The following is a 25,805-nucleotide window of genomic DNA, read 5'->3' on the forward strand; positions in this document are numbered from 1 at the left end:
CTTAAAAAAAAATTCCAATAAAATATATATATATATATAAATAATCAAATAGAAACCTATTAAATCACCTCTGCATTTCTGTTTTTTTTGGAGCAGATACAATTAATAATTATATCTAGTTCCAAAATAACATTTTAAAAAATTCATTAATTCTTTGGATCTTACATAATCATAATAATATCAAACCAAAAAAAATTGTCCAATTTGATTGGCTAAATTCCATGATATTAAAAAATGATGATTGTCATGTTTGGGAAAATTTGGTTTGCTTTGCAATTTAAAAAAACACTTGGAAATGTTTCCTAATACTCATTTTTTTTAAAATGGTTGTTCAAATTTCATTTGTTGAAAAGAAAAATGGTAAGTCATTAATTTTAAGTTACATAATTAAGAATTGGAATGGGTAATTAAAAAATATTACTTTGAATTTTTTAGTTTAATTTGTTGATGTTATTTTATTAGTTTAAATTTGTTTAGTTTGTCAATTAATGTAAGTTTTAAGATGATTTGTATATATGTAGTTTTAGTAGTTATGATTAGGGGTATTTAAGTTGTTAAAATCATTTAAGGATAATATTTAGCTTGCGTCACAATGGCACTTAGCTTAGGCCACAATAGCTCTTAGCATGGCTGGATTTTTACCCACGGGTTTTCAAACTAATGGCTTTTTCACTATAGAATGTCTTAAGAGAATGCCCTATCAAGTCCCATTACCAACTCCAGCCTTTGAAGTTTTGGTGTTTGGAATCGATTTGCAACGCCCGTAGTGTAGGAGGATACAAGCAATATGAATGCAAGTCCCATCACCAACTCCGGCCTGAGTTTTGGTGTTTGGAATGACTATCATTGTCTATTCTACGCCCCATAAGCTTATTTGATTGAATTATTCTATGCCCCATAAACGTATTTGATTGAATTATTATTAAAAGATAATATATAAAATATTATTTTTGGTGTTTGGAATGACTATCATTGTCTATTCTACGCCCCATAAGCTTATTTGATTGAATTATTCTATGCCCCATAAACGTATTTGATTGAATTATTATTAAAAGGTAATATATAAAATATTATCATTGTCTATTCTACGCCCCATAAGCTTATTTGATTGAATTATTCTATACCCCATAAACTTATTTGATTGAATTATTATTAAAAGATAATATATAAAATATTATTATGTAACAAGTTTTTAATTTATAAAAAAATAATTAATCAATCACATTAAGAAATATTTACCGAAGTGTTTCGAACCAACCAGCATGGTTCATCATTAGAGCAAGATGAACAAGTTTTTAATTTCTGTATTCAAGCTTATGTGATCCATAATGAATTAATCAAAGTCTTTCGGTAGAAATCACATAAGAGAAATTTTTGGCCGATGTGTTTTGAATTGAACCAACAAGTGTGGTTCATCATCTTGTCCTGGTAGCACATGATTTGGAACTTGCTTATTAGAATGGTAAGTTGGAGAAGATTGAACTTCTTCAACGTTGATTTCTACCCCCAAAGATTGCAAAGCTTCAAAGCTATTACTAAAGGGAGAACATTGCTAAAATTTAGACCTACTAGCAATATGAGACCACTTAGGCAAGTGATTTTTTTGTTTTCTTATAACTTGTTTGAATACTTCTTGCTCATCATTGGTTTGAGAAGATGGCACTATGATAGAAGGAGGCTAAGATGCTAGAGCATTAGGACAATTTTTCACAAAGTGCCCATATTCATTGCAAGAAATATATTTAAAAGGAACATGCTCATAATCCAGGGCTTGAACATGTTGTTCCTTTTAAATGTAATTTATGCCTTGTTTTCAAAAATAAAAGCATAATAACCTTTATCATAGTATAGAGTACTAGCGAGCTCGTGATCTGCCCAAATTTTAGAGATCCAATCCAAAACAGAGCTATAACTAGGCCAAATGCTAATAACGTTATCAATCAACCATTTTTCCTTAAGGGTATTAACATTTTTCATCGTTGAAGAAGAAAACCCCAAGTCAAAGGAAGGAATTGTATCTACCCCTTTTACAAATCTCTCTAGCTTAAGACATTTTTTACTCACTCCACCATGGGGCAGAGATCCATGACACAAGTTTGGAAAAAACACCCATTACACAATGTAAAAAACTCTTCAAATCAAATAAGAGGAAGACAAACTCCTAAACTTTATTGGTCACCAAAAACTATAATGCAACTGAAAAACAAATTCATGAACAAAACTTATAACATATTAGATCTAACAACACACAAACAAATCAATAACAATGATTAAAATTACCTAACAATAAAAAAAATAAAGTCACTCAATTTCTTTCCTCTTTCTATCATCTTTACACTGCACTTCCATTGTTTAAAAAAAAAACAAAAACAAAAGACATTATTTCATATATATTTTGAGCATAGAGATGAGGCATAACCATATAGCTTTGAAGAAGAAAAAAAAATAAAATATATATATATATATATATTTATCAACAAAGTTGAAATCACAAGGCATATCATTATTTCATGTGGAGATCCAATTGAATGACTAACTCCAACCTCGGAATGGATGATGTTCTCCATTTTTCTAGTGTTAGAGATATTGTTCAAGTACAACAAAAGTACTTCGATATAAAAAAATTAAAAAACACCAAAAGATACACATAAACCGAAGGCGTGGTCCTAGGATTGGAACGTGGTCCTAGGATTTTCTAGTGGTCATAATTGTCAGTTACCCTTATGGAAAACATGGTTGGTTACTTTTAATAACATGGGGTAATTTTAATAGGAGCAGTTTAAAACATGACATGTCTTTTTAGTTATATAAATTTTTTTTTAACTTTGTGAATTTAAATGGTTTAAAATGTATTTTTAATGTATAAACGGATTTAATATTATGAAATTTTATAGATTTTATTACTAAAACTTAAGATTTTAAAAAATTTCGACTGTGAAAATTAATCAAAATAATTGCTAAGTAAAAAATAAAACGGTATAGTTTTTTCATTAGAATTAGGAGATATAATTTCAAGTAAGATTGTGATTTTGTGTTGTTTAAAATACATTTTGAAATTCATAGATAACAAGAAAAATAAATTCATTTTGTCTATAAGTTAGACTAGGCCTTATTAAAACATCTAAATGTTTAAACTACATCTTTTAATATTGTTGAATCAATTTCTTACTTTAACATGATTTTTATTTTTTATTTTCAAAAATAAAATAGATTTGGAAATAATTAAAAACAATGTGTAAAAAAATGTGTTTATGGTTATTGAAATAATTAGTTTGACCATGAAGATTAGTCAGCTTTAATTCCTCTCCATATCACTAGTGATCATTTTGGATGAATAATTACTACTCTTCACTGGTTCCATGAGTTATTCCTATGTCATCTTGGTATTTTGGTTTATGTCTATTCCCAATATTCTTGTAATTTTGTATCTATCTTCATAAGATAATCAGTTGTGTATAGCGATAATTGTAAGCATCTATGATTTTGCTGTTTGATTGATCACTCATCATGTATAGATAGTCATGATAAGGAAGCTTCTTTTGCTAGTATGTCAATAATTTTTTGGGTTTATGATGTCAGCATATTTTGATCGTGTGGACAAGGTCTACATAGTGCTCCAAACATGATCAATGGTAATTCTATGATTTAATTGTGTATAGCAATAATTGTAAGCATCTATGATTTTGTTGTTTGATTGATCACTCCTCATGTATATATGGTCATGATAGGGAAGCTTCTTTTGCTAGTATGTCAGTAGTTTTTTGGGTTTATGATGTCAGCGGATTTCGATCGTGTGGACAAGGTCTACATAGTGCTTCAAACATCATCAGTGGTAATTATGCTTTATTTTGAATATCAATAGAAATCATAAACGGATATTACAAAAAAAATAAAAAAAAACATGAGCAATTGTGTGTACTATCCATATTTATGAGGAAAATTATTAACCAAATGTAAAGCTAATTTTATTTTGTCAAACATTACCCAAAAAAAAAACATGAGCAATTACATGTACTATCCATATTTATGAGGGAAATTATTAACCAAATTTAAAGCTATTTTTATTTTGTATTGTTTTTTTAATATATTATTATTAAATTATTACTATTATTATTATTATCCAATTTTAAGGTTACAGCCAAGTCAGACACCAAATTGGTGACATGTACTATCTATATTTATGAGGAAAATTATTAACCAAATTTAAAGCTAATTTTATTTCGTATTGTTATTTTTAAATATATTATTAAATTATTATTATTATTATTATTATTATTATTATCCAGTTTTAAGGTCACAAATAAGCTAGACACCAAATTAGTGTATGAGACCCCCTTGTTATGAGACAAGGGATCCACCTCCACCCTACAATTTTACTACTAAATCTACAAAAGCATGTATACTCTACCCATTTTAAATTTGTAACTTCTTAAAAAACATACTCCCACCTCCACCCTACAATTTTACTACTAAATCTACAAAAGCATGTATACTCTACCCATTTTAAATTTGTAACTTCTTAAAAAACATACTCTCAACCATATATATATATGAAAATTTTAAAAATTCTTTAAAAATTATTTTAAAAATCTAAACTAATGAAATTGTAAAAAAAAAAAATCTAAACTAATGAAATTGTAAAAAAAATAATCAAAAATTTATCAATTATTATTGGACTATGGAGATTTTAAACAAGGTTGGAAATCGTTAGTATTTGCTTTAATTTTTATTTTTTTTAATATAGTGTTTCATATCTCATGATGTTTTTCATAATTGAAATTAATAAAAAATATGGCTTTCAATAATTATTGCGTTGGTGTGTGGGTGGTGGTAAATTGATATGAATGTTGAACATTGAAGTGTACGACTCTATCTGTTACTCATTTCTAAACTTTTGACAATCCTAAAACATGTGGCGTGATTAGGGGTACAGGTTACACGAAGATGATAAAGTGTTTTTTTATTTGTATTAATCATAGCATCACGTGATGTATTATATCCTATTATTGTAGACTTACGGCAAGTTAAGTATAAAGCCTTCACTTCATATTCTCCTTGTTCTTTTTGAGTGGTATACGTTTTTTTATATTATAATTATTTTTTTTAATATTATAATTTATGAGAGAATATTATTATGATTAAAAAAGATGTTAAGATATTTTGATAAATAAGAAATAGTTAAATATAACTTAGTCTAGTATAGAGTTAAGTAAAGTGTGTTTCTTTACTATGTATTTTTGTAACTTATAATCCGATGGTCACGATATGTTCTAGACATGAAGTGATTTGATAGTTCATTCTCACCTTGGTATTATCGACACTTGATCCGTGGCTTAACACCCGATTGGTCCATGATCTCTATTTAAGGAGCATGGAGGGTCATTGTAAGGTGACCGTTCATGAGAGAAGCTTATGTAAATTTTCATTCTTTTATTAATAAATTGTCTGAAGTGGCCCTGTTGGCTCAGGCTATTGACTGTTTCCCTCTTTGAGGGTTTCAACCACGTCAAGAATACTAGTGTATTGATCTGTGATCTGTTTGTGAGCGGTGTCCTTTAGTGTTCTATCTAAGGAACTTACTCTGTAAATTCCTACAAAGGATCGAAAATAACCGATTTAGATTTATTTTATTCTGGATCTTTCCCTTTAAATAAGGGACATTCCACATGAATACCATAGGTTCTCAATTCCATGGGTAAATACCATGAACCATTTTTATTTTTATTATCATGGGTTTTTTTATTTTTTTATTTTGACTGACTTAAAATGTTTACATTATATTAATCTTTTTATCTAATTTTATATTTTAAAATTTTATTTTATTTTATTTTTATGTATTTAACTTAGTCAAAATATTAAACATTACATTACATTACAACATCGTTGTCATAGTAGAGGCATTACATTAATCTTTTTATTTAATTTTATTTAATCTTTTTATTTAATTTTATTTTTTTGTATTCAGGCTTCTTTAATCATAATAAATTAAGCAAAGTCTTTCGGTAGAAATCACAAATTAAGCAGAGTCTTTTGGTAGAAATCACATAAGAGAAATTTGTGGCCGACCCGTTTCAAACCAACAAGTGTGATTCATAATAAACTAAGTAAAGTCTTTCGGTAGAAATCACGTAAAAGAAATTTTTGGCCAAGGTGTTTCAAACCAACAAGTGTGGTTCATCATCAGGACTAGAGGCTTCAATATAGAGCAATGTAGAGACTAAAATTTCAAGTAACAACTATATTTGAACAATAATATTTAAATTATGATATTAATTTACTAATATATTAAAAACAAATATTATTAAGTAATGACTATATTAAACAGTTAGTTTTTGAAATTAAATTATGATATTAGTTTATTAATTTACTAAAAACAAATATTAATGAATAACGACTATATTAAATGGCTAGTTTTTGAAAAATAATATTTAAATTAATTTATTAAATCAAATATTAAAAAAATAAAAATAAAAATCAAAGTCAAACTCGAAACAAAAAGAGAAGTCAAAAATTATAAAAAGGAGTCAAGACCCGAGACAAGATCATTTAATAAATAAAATAAATAATAGAAAATAAATAAATAAAACAAAAATATACACAAGTCAATATATATATATATATATATATATATATATATATATATATATATTTTTTTTTTTTTTTTTTTTTTTTTTTCCCGTAGAAAAAGTCGTAATTTTATTCATAATATGAAAAAATTACATTTTGTAGATGCTTTAGCATATGCAGATGACTTGTTCCTGTATTCGCAAGTGAAAACAGAGATTACAAAATGATAAGAAAAAAAACAAAAAAAGAATGTCAGCAGGTCTATGCTTTCCTGCCCTTCTTCTTCTCCACCCTTCGCCAGCCATCAGAGTTTAGTGCAGTGATAGCCAGCTGATTTTCTGTTGTAGTTATTGGTTGTTCCTTGTCGGATTCCGAGCCTTCAGATCCATGGGTTCGTTTGATGCCACCTGTTTCCAACTGTATGTCTTGTTGCTGTTTCATTTTGTCAGGCCCCAATTGTGTGTCTGGGGCATTTCCTTCCTGTGTATATTCCTGTTCCATTGGTGTATCAGGTTTTGTTTGTTTCCCTGTAGGTTCTGTCTGCATGTCCTCTTTTTCCCTCCAATCGGTGTGCTGCCATCCTTTCGGCTTTTTCTGTTGTTTCTTGTTCTCTTTGGGGTCCTTCTTTCCCAGTGGGCAGGTGTTTTGGAGATGTCATGTTTGCATGCATCTTAGGCACCTGAACGCTGTGTTTTCATAGTCAAGCGATTGTATCCTCTGTGTATTATTATAGTTCAATGTAACGTGATCCGGTAGCCCCAGACTGAGATCCACTTCTACGCAGATTCTAGCATAGGTGAATAATCCTTGGTTTACTCTTTCTCCATCTATTTTGAGGAATTTCCCCAAAGAATTTCCAATGGCTGATAAAACTTTGTAGTGCCAGAAGTGGAGAGGGAGGTTGTGTAGCGTTACCCAAACAGGAACTGTTGTTACTTTCATTGTATTTGCATCAAATTCCGGGAACCAGGGGGTGGTGAAGAGGCCAGCCTTGCCCCAGAACCAAGGCCCCTGGTTGATAATATTGTCACGTTCTTGTTCTGTTGTAAAAATAACTATGAAGAAACCCTTTGAGCATAGGTGAACTTCACAGTCAGGTGACCATGTTGTGAAGATCCAGTGATGCAGTGCATCTGATTTTGGCCAGAAGCCATTGAATCTACATATAACAGCACGTGTGGCTAGATCAGTGTGTAGATCAGTTACCTCTGGCAGAGTTATTTGGATCATTGGAGATTCTAGTGTTTGTTCCACAATGTAGGGACCTGGTAGCTCTGGTGCTGGACCTGGTTTTGTTTGAATGTTTTCCCCTTTCCCTTTCACCGCGTCCCTGAAGGAGCCTGTATTTTTTGAACTGGATCCAGCGCTTCCTCCTCTCAGACGGAGGTTTATGATGATTTTTGAATCTGTGGTTATATTGTATTCTTGTAGGGTGTAGTGGTCCTGTAGACTGCGCCCATTGTAGATCAAATTTTGCCCTTGTTTTGGGATGCCAAGAAGGGTTTGTATTCTGTTCCGAAGCTCTAGGATACTGCTGCCCTTCCATAATCTCAAGCAGTAACTTCTTCCTTCCGGTGCTTTTAGAAAGAGTTGTGTGAAATCCGCTTCTCTGGGGTCCGAGCCTTGTTGAGGTCGCTGTATGACGGTTGCATGTCCACAGATCTGAGTTTTTTTATGGCTCCCTGTTCTTCTGGGTGCCTGATCTAGTGATTTGATAGCAGATCTGAGCAGACGGTAATCTGCCGTGGATGTAATACCCGATCCAGTTCTTTGCAAATGTTTGGCCCTACATGCTGAGTCGTTTCCCGGATCGGGTCTCCTGTTGGGTCTATCTCTCATTTGCCTGACGTAGATTGCGAACCCTCTGTCAAAACAAAAAGCATGACCTCTGTTCGTATCATGAAGATCCCGGCTAGGTCTGCGAGGGTAGGGCCTTGCCAACGATTGTAAGCGCAAACCTGCCTTACTGAGATCTAACTGTCTTCGAGGATTGGTCAGATCCGATAGATCCGGCCCAGATCTATTCTGTTTGAGCCAATCCGTTGAGATGGGGGGCAGATCTGGAACATGCATTCCCCTTGCAGCGATCAAAACAGATGGAAAAACCACTGAACCCAAACCATCCACGTTCTGGGCCGTTCCATTTTTTTGAATCCGCCTGAAATCGTGCCTATTGACAGAAAACTCGTCCTGGATTCTTTGAGGTAACGCGCGGAAATAGTTCTTGCCTGGATCCGCTATGAAAACTTGCTGTATGTTGTCAAGAGCAAGTCTGTTATATCTTGAGGGATCATACAGCATGGGAGAGGTTGCATGCCAGAGATGAATCCCCGCAGTCTGACTCCATAACGGTTTCTGCTGTCCCTGCTTCATTCCCCACGTTCCCAGCTCTTGCTCCGACTCGCAGACCCTCCAGATCTGGCCCCATTGCGTGGATCTGTAGCTCGAAAGATCCTTCTGGATGCGCTTGTTCGACGCGAGTTCAAAACCCTTGCTTTCCATCGTTCTCTGTGATCTCTTCTCCAGCATTTAAAAATGTCTTTAAAATTATATATATATATATATATAATTATATATATATATATATATATAATTATCTATATATATATATATATATATATATATATATATATTCAAAGAAAAATAATCAATAAATAAAACAGGGTCACAATAAAATATGGGGTTGAGGCCCATTAAACAACTAATAAAAATACTAAAAGGAGTTAAACATGAATAAGATGATAAAATACTTAAGAAAACATGAAGGGACAAGAAAATAAACTCTAATGAAGAATAAATCAACAACAAATACTATAAAAAGGACACCAATACCTACATAGATAAACAAACAAACAAAGTGAATCCCAAAAAGAAACCTAAAAAACTAGGAGGACAGGACAAGGACTCAACTTCTACTAATATTCCAATCATCGTCTCTATTCAAATTATTGGGTCTTTTTTCAATTTCTAGGGCCTCCCTCAATTTACAATGATGGAAATCACTAACCCTAGCAACGACTTGAGCCTTCTCAATGCAGATGTGATGCTTAGATTTATTTGCATGCTCTACCAAGGCATAGGAGCAGGTCTTGTCATGCTTGATGTCAATGGCATGCTCACGAATCCTTTTATTAATCGAGCAACTAGTCTCACCAGTGTAGGGAGTCCCACAAGAGCATGGGATAATGTAAACACCCTTCATATTCTTGGGGTCCACTAGGGCTTTTATAGATCTAAGGGAGCTCTGGATTGTATTTAAAGGCCTAAAGGTTGAAACCACCTTATGCTTCCTTAGGATCCTCGCAATCTTGTCAGTGGTCCCTTAGATAAAAGGAAGATGAATGCTAGAAAATCGATCTTTGGTATCTTTCATAGCACTAGGACCTTGTTCAGCTATGAAGAAAGCCTTAGTACGTTGGTGTCTACTATACCCATTATTAAAGAAAACACTTAGGAGATGTGTTTTCTCTTCATTGAGATGGTTGTCATCAGAAACTCTTAAAGCTCTAGTTGTTAAGGCGTTGGCCAAAAAATTCCCTTATGTGATTTCTACCGAAAGACTTTACTTAATTTTATTTTTATAGTTTATATTATTTTAGTTTTACTTAATTTGATTTAATTAAACATTATATTACAACATCTCTACCATACTTGATGCATTACATTAATATTTTTATTTGATTTTATTTTATAGATTTGATTTGATTTTTATTTTTACGTATACATCACAACATCACTACCATACTAATAGTGTCTCTCAATGTAAATATAAAGTTTTTATTTTTTTGAGTTGTGGAAATAATTTTTTATTAAGAAATAATGACATGTGGATATCTAATTGTCAAAAGTATTTTTGCATTTTGGAATCGTGAATGGTCTAGGTTATGCTAATTGACATAAAAATATTTTAAAACTAAATTATTCATCATTAAAAATGTAAATAAAAAATTGTATGGATCATTAGATATCAATGTAGCTTAAATATTAGAAGTTTTTGTTTTATTTCGGTCTTTTTTTGTGAATCTTGTTTGAAATCCAGAAAGGATTTTATGGAATCATAACTTTTAGTTGTATAATTGGCAAGGTTTGAATGCCTTAAGGTTTTTCACGTCATTAAACCTTTTTATGTATTCAAACACACATCTTAAATAACTAAAATTCAGGATCTCGCAAAAAATTATACATTCAAGCGAAAAAGGAAAAAATGTCAGTTAAACTGCACCATCCAATATCCACAATTATTAAATATGTCTCTAATTAATATTAATAAATAAATTTTTTTGTATTTAGACAATATTTGAATAAGGTATCAATATTGTCACTGTTACATAAGTATTAAAGGGTGAAATGAAGTATTCCAAATATTTTTATTAATAATTTCCGAGACCATATTGACTTGTTTCTTATAAAGATGCAAGCCATTTTTTTTTACAATGATTTCCAAAAGATTTTGTGCACATTAAAATTATCAATAATACTTTCATACTTAATGAATAAGTATATGTGCGTGTGCACGCGCACACGTGTGTGCTAGTGCCCAACATATATTTAAGAGTACCAAAAGGTTGATTTTGGAGGAAACATGTAATGGAGTGATGCTTGGTGGAATAGTCCTCAGATCCATAAGAACACAAGAAGACCTTTACTACATTAAAGGAAATAATATCATCTCAGAAAAATGATAGGGTTGATGAAAGCTCATATCTAGTTTATCCCTCATATTGAAATGAAGAATCCTAATAAATCCACCAATTTGGATCTCTTGAGTTCGAAGCTAGCCCTATGAAGGATTCTCTTGGTGCTATAAGGTTTAGAAGCTTCCATATTACCTTAATCTAAATTGAAATAAACTTAGTAGGTCATATCATAATGGGCAAGGGGATTTGTCGCCAAATACAAGCTTGCTTAATGATCAAGGATGGAAGTATTGACTCTTGATTAAAAGCTTTTATAAAAAATGTGGATGGTAGTCAAGAGGTAGGGAACACATTGAATGCAAATGAAATTGTAGCTTAGGCCAACTTTCAACACATAAGTGTGAAGGTAAATAGTCTAATAAAAAATGAAATTGCATACAAAAAGGTGTAGAATTTCAAAAACAATATGTTAGAGGAATATATGTGGTAATCCCCAATACTCTAATAGGAAATGGGTAGTGGGAACAAATTATTAAGCCATAAATCCACTCGTGTGGGAAAACTAGGATTAAAGGGTGAATTCATGAGTATAGGAGAAATCTCTTAAAAGTCTCACTTAAGGACCAAAAAAAAAAAAAAGATAAGAAATGTATAAGAATGAGGAAGTAAGACCAAATTTGGTATTGGTGGAGGATGTAGTTTTGGAGTTGGAAAGAAAAAATCTTAACGAGAAGTTTTTTTTGTAAATAAAGCCCCATGTAATCTTAGATACCATTGTTGGATTACACCTTTTTCCATCATTTCTTGGAAAGAGGATGGATAGCCTTTCCTTTATGAGTATTGGAGAACTTAGTAATGATAGAAAAAAATGCAATTAGAGATTAATAATTGTATGTCTAAAAAAATGTGACGTGTTCTAATCTAAGAGGGAAGTATACTTAGATTTTAGACAATGTTCAGATTTTGTTTTATTGTGCTGATGTCATCTTTGTGGACAACTTATGGAGGATTGCTTAATGAAATTCTTAAAATTTGAATGGGAAAAAGAAAATTGAGCCATTAAGGATGGAGGAGGATAAAATTGATTTTGGGAAATGGAATTCATCTACTAGAGTTTCCTCTAAGGAAGGGAAAAAGGACATTCCAGCAATATGCATGAAGGAACTAGTCAATAAACCTCTTAATCCTTAAGACAATCTAAACCAATTGAAGTCATCATAAGAGAGCCTAGGATAGTGGCAAAGATCTTGGTAAAATTTGTTGGAGGTTTGATGGTATGAAGGTGGTTGGTTGTGTAAGTGTTGGCATTGATGTCAAAAAAGGCTCATCTTGATGATGGGGCTCCATGCCTTGGTGGTTGTGATTCCATCTAGGTAGAGACTTTGGAGCCATCTTTTGAGGCAGAATATGGGCGTAGTGGCTAATTAGAGTCCTTTCATTGGAAAGTTCTCTGGAAGAGCTTTCCAACAATATGCGGAAGTCCAGAAATGGACTTGTGGTTCGAGAGATATGGTTAGTTGAAGTTCAGGATGATTCAAGCCTTATGCAGGTAGGAATATCAGAGCTCAAAGGTCCCGGAATATTGATGATCAGGGGATTCAAGGCTCAGTGCATAGGTCTCGACAAATCGTAATCAGAGGTCCCGATGAATCGCATATCAGAGGTCTCGACGAATCGCAATCAACGATTGGAGGTTCCAAGTTGCAGCACAACAACGTATGCATTTCGTTGATTAACGACTTGCAATATCAGCAGTTGGAGGTCCTGACATATCGGAGATCAGAGGCCCCGCATATCGAAACTCCCGCAAATCATGGATTTGAGCCTCTAGTGTTAAATCGTCGGGAGAAGCAAAAAGAGAAACTATAAAGGAATTCATCGCAAAACCAAGGTGAGCGAGGTAGTTTCTCTATCTTCTAAGAAAGACACATGGTGGCATCTGATTGGGTCCGATAAGGATAGAAGGCAGCATCGAAGGAGCTCTGATGAGGACAAGTGGCAAGATCTGATTGGTTCCGATAAGGGACACGTGGTTGTTTGCGTCAACATGATGTCACATTATGGGTAAATAATTAATTTATATTACCATAAATAATTAATTTGCAAATAGTATTACTATTAGTAAATAATTGATTTCATAATTATACATTTCATAACCGCTAGTATCCTCCAAATATGAAACCACTAGATTGGTCAAACCCTAACAAACAACTAATTATTCTAGATAATATAGAACTTGATATTATTTAATAATAAATTTTTAATAAATAATAAAATAATATATAACAACTAGTTTCTAACTAAATTATTAAATAATTTAACTATTTAATGACTATTTTTCAACTAATTAACAACTATTTCTCTGACAGCTAACTCTAGGCATGATACATCTCTGCTGTTTATTCACTCTGATTGATCGATTTCTCAACTTGTCCCGAGGATAAACCACATTGATTGGTTTGAAACGTCACCAAATCCTAACGATGCGATTAATCTGAAAGACTAATATCTACATTATAAATCACAAAAGTCTTAAATCTAACAATTTCATTTTTCCTTATGTAAAATGATATAAATACTACATAAATTTACTAATCTCCCATCTTTTATTTTATTTTATTTAACCTACATAAATTTACTAATCTCCCATCTTTTATTTTATTTTATTTAATATTTTATTTAACCTTTTTCCAATGTGAATTAGGGAAACAAATCTCATAAAGACCAGATAAATCAAGTAAAGGTTTTATTCTATACTTAAATGTTAATTACATCTGCACTGTTTTATCTCTCTTTTTTTGTGTCAAAATTGAAAGTTTACATTGATTCCAAAACTTCCGAAAAAATATTATATTTATTCTTCTCTATTAAGTTTGGAATAAACTTTTGTAAAGTGATTTGGACTATGTCCCAAGTCACTCGAAACACAATCATAAACCAAAGTGAATATTCTATGGGAAATAGTTGGCCTTACATATTTAAATGAAAGTTTAGTTTACATTAAATATTTATCATAATGCCATTAGGAGAGCATGTTTTCGAATTATGTTTCTTAAATTAACATTAATTTTATAGAATAACATATAATATAAAGGAATGTATTGGTGTTTTACCAAACAATATAAAAAGAACGTAATGGTGTTTTACCGTCCAGTAAAACATAATGTAATGGCGTTTTACAGTTTAGTAAAATATAATATAACGGAATGTATTGGTGTTTTACCAAACAATATAAAATAACATAATGATGTTTTGCAGTTAAGTAAAAAAAAATATTGTAATATTTATAAATAAATGTAAATATTTAAAAGTTTTAAGAGTTTATGATGATAATTATTTTAATGAAAAGAAAGCACATTTTAAGTGTTTTTTTTAATAATGGGGTATAGTAGACACAAATGTATTAAGGCTTTCTTTAGAGCTGAAAAAAGTCCTGTGCTAAGAAAGATACTAAGGATCGATTTTTTGGTGTTGATCTTCCTTTTATCCAAGGGATCACTAACAAAATTGCGAGGATACTAAGAAAGCATAAGGTGGCTTCAACCTTTAGGCCTTTAAATACCATCCGAAGCTCCCTTATATCTATAAAAAGCTCAATGGAGGCCAAGAATATGAATAATGTTTACACTATCCCATGCTCTTGTGGGACTCCCTACATTGATGAGATTGGTCGCTTGATTAATCAAAAGATTCGTGAGCATGCCGTTGACATCAAGCATGGCAGGACCCGCTCCTCTGCTTTGGCAGAGCATGCAGATAAATCTAAGCATCACATCTGCATTGAGGAGGCCCAAGTCGTTGTTAGGGTTAGTCATTTCCATCATCGTAAATTGAGGAGGCCCTAGAAATTGAAAAAAGACCTAATAATTTGGATAGAGATGAGGGATGAAATATTAGTAGAAGTTGGGTCCCTGTCCCGTCCTCGTAGTTTTTTTTTGGCGTCCCTTTTATAGTATTTGTTGTTGATTTATTCTTCATTAGAGTTTATATTTTGAATCCTTCATATTTTTTTTTAATGTATTTTATCATCCTATTCGTTTTTAACTCCTTTTAGTAATCTTGTTATTTGTTTAATGGGCCTCGGCCCCATATTTTATTGTTGACCCGATTTTATTTATTGATTACTTTTCTTTATATCTATATATATATATATATATATATATATATATATATTTCTTTTGACGTGTGTATATTTTTTGTTTTATTTTATTTATTTTTCCATTAATTATTTTTAATTTGGTTTATTTTATTTCAATTAATTATTTTATTTATTAAATGATCCCAATTAGGGTCTTGACTCGTTTTTATAATTTTTGACTTCCCTCCTTGTTTAGAGTTTGACTTTGATTTTTTTTTTTAAATAAATTATTTTAAATATTATTTTTTAAAAACTAGTAATATTTAGTTTTAATAAATTAATTTAAATATTATTTTTCAAAAACTAGTAATATTTGCTTTTAATAAATTAATTTAAATATTATTTTTCAAAAACTAGTCATTTAATATACCCTTTACCTATTAATATTTTTAATAAATTAATAAACCAATATCATTATTTAAATATTAATTTTCAAAAACTAATAGTTTAATATAGCCGTTACTTAATAATATTTTAAATTAATATCATAATTTAAATATTATTATTCAAATATAGCAGTTACTTGAAATTATTTCTTTACATTGCTCTCTATTTAAGCCTTTACCATGGTCTGCCTCTTCATCTAGGCCTGATGATGAATCACACTTGTTTTTATGAGAGATTTTTCGGCATAAATCACAAGATCTATCATTTGTCGACGCGTTTCGAACCAGCCAATGTGGTTGATTATATTTATATGAGGTATATAATGTTCAAAATTTACATCATGTGTACTCCCAATTAAGAGAAGCATGGGAGCAACCAGTGAAAAACAGGGAGGCAATGACTGATACTTTACTAAAAACATAACTTAAGCATATGAGAACCAGAAAGCATATGGTGTACAGTAAACATCGTGAATCCCATCCAAAAATCAAGAAAGACATCCACATAAAGATCATAGACCCGTCCAAGAAAAACCTGTTATGAGAAAGAGAAATGAAACTAGAAGTCCGGCATATTAAACTCCTGGATATGATAGCTAATTCCCTCAGAAAGGACCTGCAAAAAACAAGAACCAGTAGTCTCCTGTAGCCCTGCTTTAGACAAAGAATCAGCCAGATAATTTTTGTCTCTGCGAATGTGGTGAATAGAGCTACCATCCATGGAATCCCAGTAGTATCTAATCCTGCCGATCCAGCCATTCAAGTGAGATGCAGTGATATGGATCTTACCAGAGATGCAGTCAACCATAACTTTCGAATCCCCATATATCGAAACATGCTGTAGATTAAGGAAGAGGCAAAAGTATAATAATCCTGCGAGAGCCATGGCCTCCGCTTTACTATTAGATCCACTACCCCCGTTCCAGTGAAAGGAGAACTGAGTGCTTTCATCTACCATGATCAGGACGCCACATCCACATAAGCCTTGCTGTTCTGCACCGTCGAAAAACGCCTTTGGGAAGGGAGAGTTTTCGAAAGATTGGTCAGAGGGAACACCTCTTCTTTGGAAATTGGCTTTCAGTGGAAGGGCTTCATAAGAAGCAACTATTTTAACAAAGATATCTGTGCTGTCCAATTTAGAATCGTTAAAAATTACAGAGTTTCGCCATTTCCAGATGTGCCACAGGGAGGAAATCAATAACCTACGCCAATTTAATTTCTGTGCGCTGCACCAGAGGAGCGTATCTAAAATTGTAGCATAAGACTTGAGTTTAAATCCATAACTTTTCTCCAGGAACTGCCAGATTTGCTGAGAGCGATGGCATCTAATGAACAGGTGGTCATTATTTTCCCCATCAGATCTGCACAGGGGACATATACCTGGACCGATCCACCCGCGCTTCCTCAAATTCTCCCAGGTCAGAATCTTGTTATGAAAGTTGAGCCATGCGAAGTGAATCATTTTCGATTGACAGCCATCCTTCCAGTAAATGTGGGGAAAGATCGAATTGGGCAGAGATCGGTTTGTTTGCATGATATGCTGATAATATCAGGGTCAAAGATGAATCACACTTGTTCATTCCAAAAGTGTCGGCCAAAAATTTCTCTTGCTTGATTTCTACTGAAAAACTTTGCTTAATTCATTATGAATAACAAAAACCTGAATATAGAAAATAATAAATTGATTAAATTCAATTTACTATGTTGTAGTTTTATTTTTATTAATAAAATTATAAATAATTTTGGCTCCATAAAAATATTATAATTTACTTATTACATTAAAATAAATTTAAATAATAGTAATATTTATAGATTAAAAATATTATAATAGGCTTATTACATTAAAATAAATTTAAATAATAATAATATCTATAAATAAGTGTAGATATTTAAATGTGAGTTTAATTAAAAAAAATTGATTCAATTCAATTTGTTATATTGTAATTTTGTTTTTATTAATAAAATTATAAATCATAATATGTCTATCACATTAAAATAAATTCAAATAATAATAATTCATTTATGTATTCAAGTTTCTGTGATCCATAATGAATTAAGCAAAGTCTTTTGGTAGAAATCACATAAGAGAAATTTTTGGCCAACGCGTTTATTTAAGCCTTTGCCATGGTTTGCCTCTTCATCTCGTCGTGATGATGAACCACACTTGTTGGTTCGAAATGCGCCGGCCAAAAAATTCTCTTATGTGATTTCTACCAAAAGACTTTGCTTAATAATAATTCATATTTATAACCATAATATTTTCGAACATATAACAAATAAATATATAAAAACATAATAATTTTTATTAATAACTTTTAATTAAACATAAAAAAAATTTCTAAATATAATAATAAACATAAAATATAAATATAAACAATATTATTAAGAATTAACATAAATTTATCTTTAAGTTTAGATTTGCCAAATGTCTAGAGAAATCAAATCTCTCAAGGTGTAAACATTTTCTCAAATTTTGCATTTTAAAAAAGAATCAAATCTCTCCAAGTTCAAACATTTCATTAAGTTTTGCACACAAAAAGAGGTTTGCATTTTGAGAAATTCAATCTTCTTGGCCCTTAGTAAATCTCGACTTAATATGGATATTTGCTAATGTTATTAAAATATATTTAATTGGTTGTTTCAAAATGATATAATAAGAATAAGAATAAGATTTTCTTTAGAGTTCAAGGTCATAAAATAATATATTTAATGTAACACCCTCCTCCCACATCTACCCAAGCAACCAGCCAACTCGGGTAAACATGCGACGAGAGGCCACTATGATATGATTCAACCTCCTAAGTCACATTAAGGAAGTGGAACCGAAAGAAACACACCATACAGACATTCAACATCAACTTCGGGACTGCTGGGAACCTTGCCAACACTTTAGGTAGCTTTCCCCTGAGTCCCACTGAGCTTTTGGACAATTTTACCCCCAATCGCTCCCATGCTATAGGCATAACAACATCCAGAAACCTTGAGTCGCTCTCACAAGCTTGCTTGCTAGCGTCCAGGGACTCTTTTTGTCAGTGTTATGCCAACGTCCCCAAGACTTGAGCCACTTTTTCAGGCTCAGAGTGCAGGTCACTGCCCATAATTGAACCATCTCTTCAAAATAGTAAAATAACATGGAAATGATAGTAGTAAAGCAAATAATTTGACCTTGACTGGACCCCTACTAGCCATGACAAGAATTTCGTCAAACATATCACGAATATGTAAACTACAGATGTAAAGAAAAATTCTGAGAATAAGGGTATCATACTTAGTTGAGAATCACTAAGTACCATTGATGCCTCAACACATCAACTGCCATTCCATCCATTAGATCATAGATACATTGATCATTCAATTACAAGTAAAAACATGGTGAAAGCCATACATAGTTGCTATCATAAAACACAAACATAACCAACATAATAACAACAAAAAATACTCATGAAAGTATAACCATGTAGACCACATATAGTCCATCAAAATGCTCATAGAAATTCAAAGAGAAATAACCTTTCATTAATCATGCTAAATCCAAACCCGGGATGGGACTTCCATGTTCCACTCGACTATAGAATGACTGAGCCAAATCTCTCTTCAGCCATTCACCCTTGTTCCATATTCCAAGCATGAACACGGGATCTCACAGAACACATCAATCAAAACTCATCCAGGGCTTCTAGAGGCCATCCACATCAACCCACCAAATAATGATTCCACCTCATGGTCGGACATCACAAAACCATCATTAGATCGGTCTCTATCCCAGCCATCCAGAGCTCCAAAGTGTTTGTTCCAACCAAGGCTCCAGGACTAGTAAGTCAACCCACAACTATCACCGGGCTCGAGAGCGTTTGTCCAACCAAGGCTCCAGGATTAGTAACTCAACTCACTGTTAGGCTCCATAGCATTTGTCCAACCAAGGCTATGAGACTAGTAACTCAACCCAAGTTGTTATAGGGCTCCAAAGCATTTTTCCAACCAAGGCTCCAGGAACTAGTAACTCAACCCAAGTTAAGGAAACATGAGAACCAACCAAAACAAAACAAAACAATGAAATGAACCCACAAACTCCATGGCTATCTAGGAAATGACAAGGCTAGGAAATCCACTATTAATCCAGATAATCCTCCATGCCAAGGATAGATCATGACCAAGAATCCACATGCATATGCCATGCATGCCAAAACTAGTGAAGAAATCATACATGTAACTCGGTACCTACAAGTAAATATGATGTAGTTGTTGATCCCTATGGCTTCTTGCACTTTCCTGCTCCTCCTTTTCCTTCTTGCTCCAAGAATCCAAGTATGCCACACCCACCAAGAGTGCTCCAAGAAAACTCTAAGTCTCTAAGAGTATGAGAGAGAGAGAATAATGAGAGAGCTCCAAAAATGAACTGACAAAAGGTTGCCAACTAATCCTTAGAAGCCTTTTTATGAACGAGGCCTCTATTTTCTTCATTTTCCATTATTTTCCTTATTTTTCTCCTCACACGCAACCTGTGATCTTTCACCTCCTTTTTCTCCTAATTTCCATTATTTTCATAAATAAATGTTCAAAAAATGCCATTTTGCCTTTCCAAAGCCTTAGCCATTGCCTTTGCCAATTTCCTTAGCCATAACCAATCACAAGGGATCCCCATCACTAGGATTTTCCCCAACATTCAGCTTGGAATAAGTGTCCCATCCTCTGTGGTTATTATTTTACCTTTATTCACTTTTATCACATGGGATTTTCTCCAGGGATGTTACAGAACCCTCCCCCTTGGGGAAACACCGTCCTCGATGTTCAACAACACCTATAACCACAAGACTCTTGTAAGAAAAATATATTGCCGATGGAGGTTTATAATGTAGCTCGATGTGATGGAAAATGCGCTGCTGATGCTGCTAACAGAACAATGCAGCCCTAGCCAGAGAACGCAACACGCAGCTGCCCCTCAGTGGCCTCCTGCTGCTGAGGCCTTAGCTCGATGGATCCTCTAGAGGACGAAGATCCTCCCTCAGATCGCCAACAAGAAAATGAAGGAACAGCAAAAGCATTCACCTCTCTCATATCTGCAATGGGTCCGGCCAAGAATCGACCATCAATAACCAAGTTTGTTAAAAGATTGGAAGACATTCCTGAAATCTCATTCCCCTCGCTCTCCCCCGTAGAGCAGCTTTGTCCCTGGTGGAGCGTGGATTAGTGGGGCAGTTTACTGGGTTATGGCCATCACCCAAGACGGTCCAGAAATGGGTGGAAAGGAACTGGACTGCGTCAATAAATGGAAAAATCTCAATCAGGTTCTATGGAAGAGGGTATTACACCTTCCACTTCGAAACCAAGGAGGATCGTGATCTGATATTTAGGAATGGCCCATACTTCATGGATACAAGGGGACTGTATCTAAACAGATGGACACCAGATTTTGATCCAGAAATGGATGTGCCCAGTGTTGTCCCAGTCTGGGTCAGGTTGCCGCACCTTCCCCTCCACTGCTGGGGAGATGATTCAGTTAAAGCTATAGGAAATGCAGTCGGGAAATACATAGACAGGTGCGAACCAAAGGAAAATATGCATGCATGTGCCAGAATCTGTGTAGAAGTGGATCTAGGGAAAGGGCTTCTAGAAGCGATCAAAATCAAAGTGGACCAGTGGATGCACATTCAACAACTAGATTATGAGCAAATCCCCTTCAAATGCAAGGTATGTCACGAATATGGTCATTTTGCTAATAGATGTACAAAAAAAAGAGAGAATGAAAATGAAAATGCTGAAGATCCAGAAAACAAATGGGAGCAGGCTAAAAGGAAGAAGACAACCAACAAACAACCCCTTCACCCTTCTTCGCAGCCCCTTGCATCCTCTGACCTCCTCCCTCCATCACCAAAAGCAGACGACAATCCTCTCATTAGCCTAAATCCTTTTGGGCCACTAGATCCCTCTGCCCCCCCATCCCCCAGATCCAGATCCAGATCCCCCCCCCCCATACCCTCAACCCCCCAGCAACCTCTCCGATCTCAAATACCCAATCTCCTCCTCCTCCCTCAGTAGACAGAATTCTAACAAGAAATCAGTCAAAGGAAACTCTCCAAAATGTAGAACATAAAAAAAAGGAAGAAAGTCAAACAAAGAACTGAGGGATGAAGCGACAACAAAGGAAATGGCTTTAGGAATGCAACAACCAATGGAATCCTTTCTGGGAAGAAGCTTAGGAAACAATGATAAAATCCAACAAAGAGGGAAAGGCCCCTTGCACCATCCAACAAGCAAATAATGATAGTGGTCTCCTGGAATTGCCGAGGAATGGGATCACCCTTTAAAGAAAATGCCACAAGAGACATTTTGGCAAAAGAAAATCTAGACATTCTTATGATTCAGGAGACCAAAACAAATAGCCAAGAAACGGAAAAAATAATAAAAAAATTCAAAAATTATGAAGGGGAAGCAATACAGGCAACAAGAGCTTCAGGCGGAATCTGCACAATATGGAAAAAAGGACAATGGGAAGTGATACAAAAAAAAAAAAAGATCAGCACTGGATACAAACAGATCTAAAGCAAATAAGCACAAAAGAGAAGTACAACTTCATAAACATATACGCCCCCAATCACTACAAGGAAAAAGAGAAATGTTGGGACACCATAAAGGAAGCACTAAAAGAAATACAAACCGGGAAAATAATTCTCGGAGGGGATTTAAATTTGGTAAGAAGTATAGAAGAAAATTTTGGAGGGACATATCACATAGACCCATCCAGGGATGCTCTGGAAGCAATAATGGAACAACACAACTTAATAGACATTCCCCCAAACAACGGAAAATATACGTGGAGCAACAAAAGAGTGGGCAAAAATAACATTAAAGAAAGGCTGGATAGAATTTTGATTCAAGAAAATATAGCAGCAGTTCATAGCTCTATTAAATCTAAAATTCTACACACCACGACATCTGATCATAAGCCGGTGGCAATAATGATGGGCAAAATGGAAAATCAAGGACCGCTTCCATTTAGATACAGCTCAATATGGGACAGCAACATAGAATTCAACGAACTAATCAAGGAAGCCTGGGCACCAAGAATATCAGGATCACCCCAATATATTTGGGAAACAAAATTAAAAAATTTAAGAGCCAAGCTAAAGGAATGGGCAAGAGCAAATGAAATTAAAAAAAGAAAAGAAAAGAAAAGAAAAAAGAGTTGCAACAGAAAATGGACAACATACAAATTGAAAAAGAAAGCAAAGAAGAAGACAAACAAGATTATTTAAGAGAGAAGGAGATATTTTGGGAAATATACAGGGAAAACAGAAAAGAGGAAGAAGAGGCCAGATTGAAATCTAGAAGCCTATGGCTCAAGGCAGGGGACAAAAACACCTCCTTTTTTCACAATACCATTAAGATACGAAGAGCAAGAAATCAGATAGAAAAAATACAAGTTGATGGACAAGAGGTTAAAGGTGCAGAGGAACTAAAAAGAGTAGCCCACAAGCATTTTAAAAATTTACTTTCAGCCATAGAAGAAGCGGCTGAGTATGAAAGCTTCCTACAACATACAAAAAAACAAATTAAAAAAAAAAGCAAAACTCAGAAATTTGCAAAGAAATAACAGAAGAAGAGGTAGTGGTGGCCATATGGAGCCTACATCCAGACAAAGCCCCTAGGCCAGATGGTTTTACAATAGCGTTCTACAGATTCCATTGGAATATAATAAGAAAGGACTTCTTAAGAATGGTAAAGAATGTCTTCCAAAAAAAAAATAGGAAGCAATACAAAATCCTCCTATCTTGCATTAGTCCCAAAAGAACCCAACCCTTCCACCTTCAATAGATTCTGCCCCATCTCCCTTTGCAATTCCTCCTATAAGATCATCACAAAAATAATTGCAAATAGAATCAAGGAAGTTCTCCCAACAATAATATCTGAAAACCAAGGAGGATTTGTGCCCAACAGGCAAATCATAGATAATGTAATTATTGTACAGGAAGCCGTACATTCCAGCATACAAAGAAAAGAAAAAGGAATCATAATTAAACTGGATATGGCAAATGCATTTGACAGGGTCAGCCTTCCATATCTAATGGCAGTCCTCAAAAAACTTGGATTTTCAAGAGAAATAATAGAAGTCATCCAAGCTTGCATCACTAACCCTTGGATCGCCCCTCTTATAAATGGAAGGCCTAGCGAATTCTTTCAAAGTACAAGAGGCCTCAGACAAGGATGCCCTCTCTCCCCCTTCCTATATATTATAATGGCGGAAACTTTAAGCAGAGCCTTGGAAAAACAAAGAAAAGAAAGAAATATCACTGGACTTCGAATAGCAAGAGGAGTAAAAACCATAAACCACTCTCTATTTGCCGATGACACTTTGTTATTGGGAGGGGCATCTACAATAATTGCAAAAAGATTCAAAAGAATATTGGATGATTTCCTACAGGTTTCAGGTGGGCTCTTAAACAACACAAAATGTAGAATCTATGGTTGGAATACCCCCCCAGAATCATGCAAAGGATTTCACAAATCCTAGATATCCCCATACAGGAAAAATGGACTCATTTCTTTTACCTGGGACTCCCCATCTCAAAAGAAAACATGAAGGCAGAGATATGGACCAAACAAATTGAAAAAATGAAAAATAAAATCCAAAGCTGGGGAATGATGTGGCTAAACATGGCAGGAAGGGTGATATTAATCAAAGCACTCCTAGCAGCACTCCCAATATACCAATATGCAATAATCTTGGCTCCAGCAAGTGCCCATAAACAAATGGAGTTAATCCTAAGAAGCTTCTTATGGCAGGGAGGGAAGCAAGAAAACAAAAAATTCAGTTTGGTCAGGTGGGAGCAAGTAGTACTACCATATGAACAAGGAGGCCTATCAATCCGGCTACCTGGTCTCATGAATGCTGCCTTGGGAATGAAAATAATATGGAGACTGATCACAGGGAAAGAGAGCTGGTGGAAAAAAACACTTGCCTCAAAATACATGGACAACTCTAGGAAAAGTCTGCTGAATGGAAACATCCCATCAAGACAATGTACTCAAGTCTGGAAGTTAGTAAAAAAGACAATCCCTTTAATGAGCAATCATATTTCTAAAATCCTAGGCAATGGAAAAACAATATCTATCTGGGAGGATAGAATTATGGGAAAAGAACCTCTAAAAACCCACTCAGAAATTGAAGGTATTCAAAAATGGATGAGAGGAAAAGGTCTAAATACACTACACTCAATCTCTCTTTGGAATCAGAGAGATTGGCAAGAATGGCAAGCCTTAACAATCCCTGCAAATTTGGAAGTGCAATGGAGCAAATTAAGGCAGCTTCTTAAAGGGGTAGCACCCATAAACTACGAGGAAGAAGATGACTTCCTTTGGGACCCAAGTGGTGGAAAATACACAGTCAAGACTGGATACAAAATCTTACAAGAACAACCAAATCAACAAGACTGGGGTTACTGGAAGACAGTTTGGAAATCTGAAAGTCTGCCTAAGATTAAAATGTTCACCTGGACACTCTTAAAAGGGAAGATCTTAACCAGTGAAAACTTAAAAAAAAAGGCTTCCAAGGCCCCTCAAGATGTCCAATGTGTTTGCAAGCAGAAGAAACCATACAACATTTATTTCAGGACTGCATCTTTGCCAAAGAGTGCTGGCAACAGCTCATAAGTCCTCTTGAAATCAATATAAATTTTGAAAAGCCTCTGCTAGACTTTCTTCAAACCTTGGAGAAGGCCTATCCATACACAACAAAGAGGAAAGTGACGATACAGAGGATCTGGAAGTGCATCCCAATAGTTCTTTGTTGGCAAATTTGGTTGACGAGAAACAAATGCATTTTCAAGAGCCAGACCCCAAGAATAGGGAAAACCCTCTCAAAAACATGGGGTTTAACTTCTAAATCCTAAATGTTAAAGGAACAACACCAACAGACTACAACACTCTTCAACAAGAAGAGAAAAATTGGTTCAACAAAGCCATAATAAATAACAATGGTAAAAAAGGACAAAGGAGGAAAACTTCAGATCATAGCTGAGTGAAGAAGAATTCGCAACTTGGGAAAAAAATCAGAGAAGACATTGTCTCTACTTTGATGGG

General features: G+C 33.9%; 1 protein-coding gene across 1 annotated transcript; it reads right to left on the reverse strand.

The window, feature by feature from the left end:
• Positions 1-16,287: 16,287 nt before the first annotated feature.
• LOC149148790 (uncharacterized) lies at positions 16,288-17,190 on the reverse strand. Its single transcript, XM_089442275.1, has one exon. The coding sequence runs from the start codon at positions 17,188-17,190 to the stop codon at positions 16,288-16,290; it is 903 nt and encodes a 300-aa protein (XP_089298401.1).
• Positions 17,191-25,805: the final 8,615 nt, after the last annotated feature.

The sequence above is a fragment of the Pinus tabuliformis genome, chromosome 9 (genome assembly GCF_031772625.1).
Source record: "Pinus tabuliformis cultivar Carrire ecotype Pingquan chromosome 9, CPIR1, whole genome shotgun sequence".
NCBI lineage: Eukaryota > Viridiplantae > Streptophyta > Pinopsida > Pinales > Pinaceae > Pinus > Pinus tabuliformis.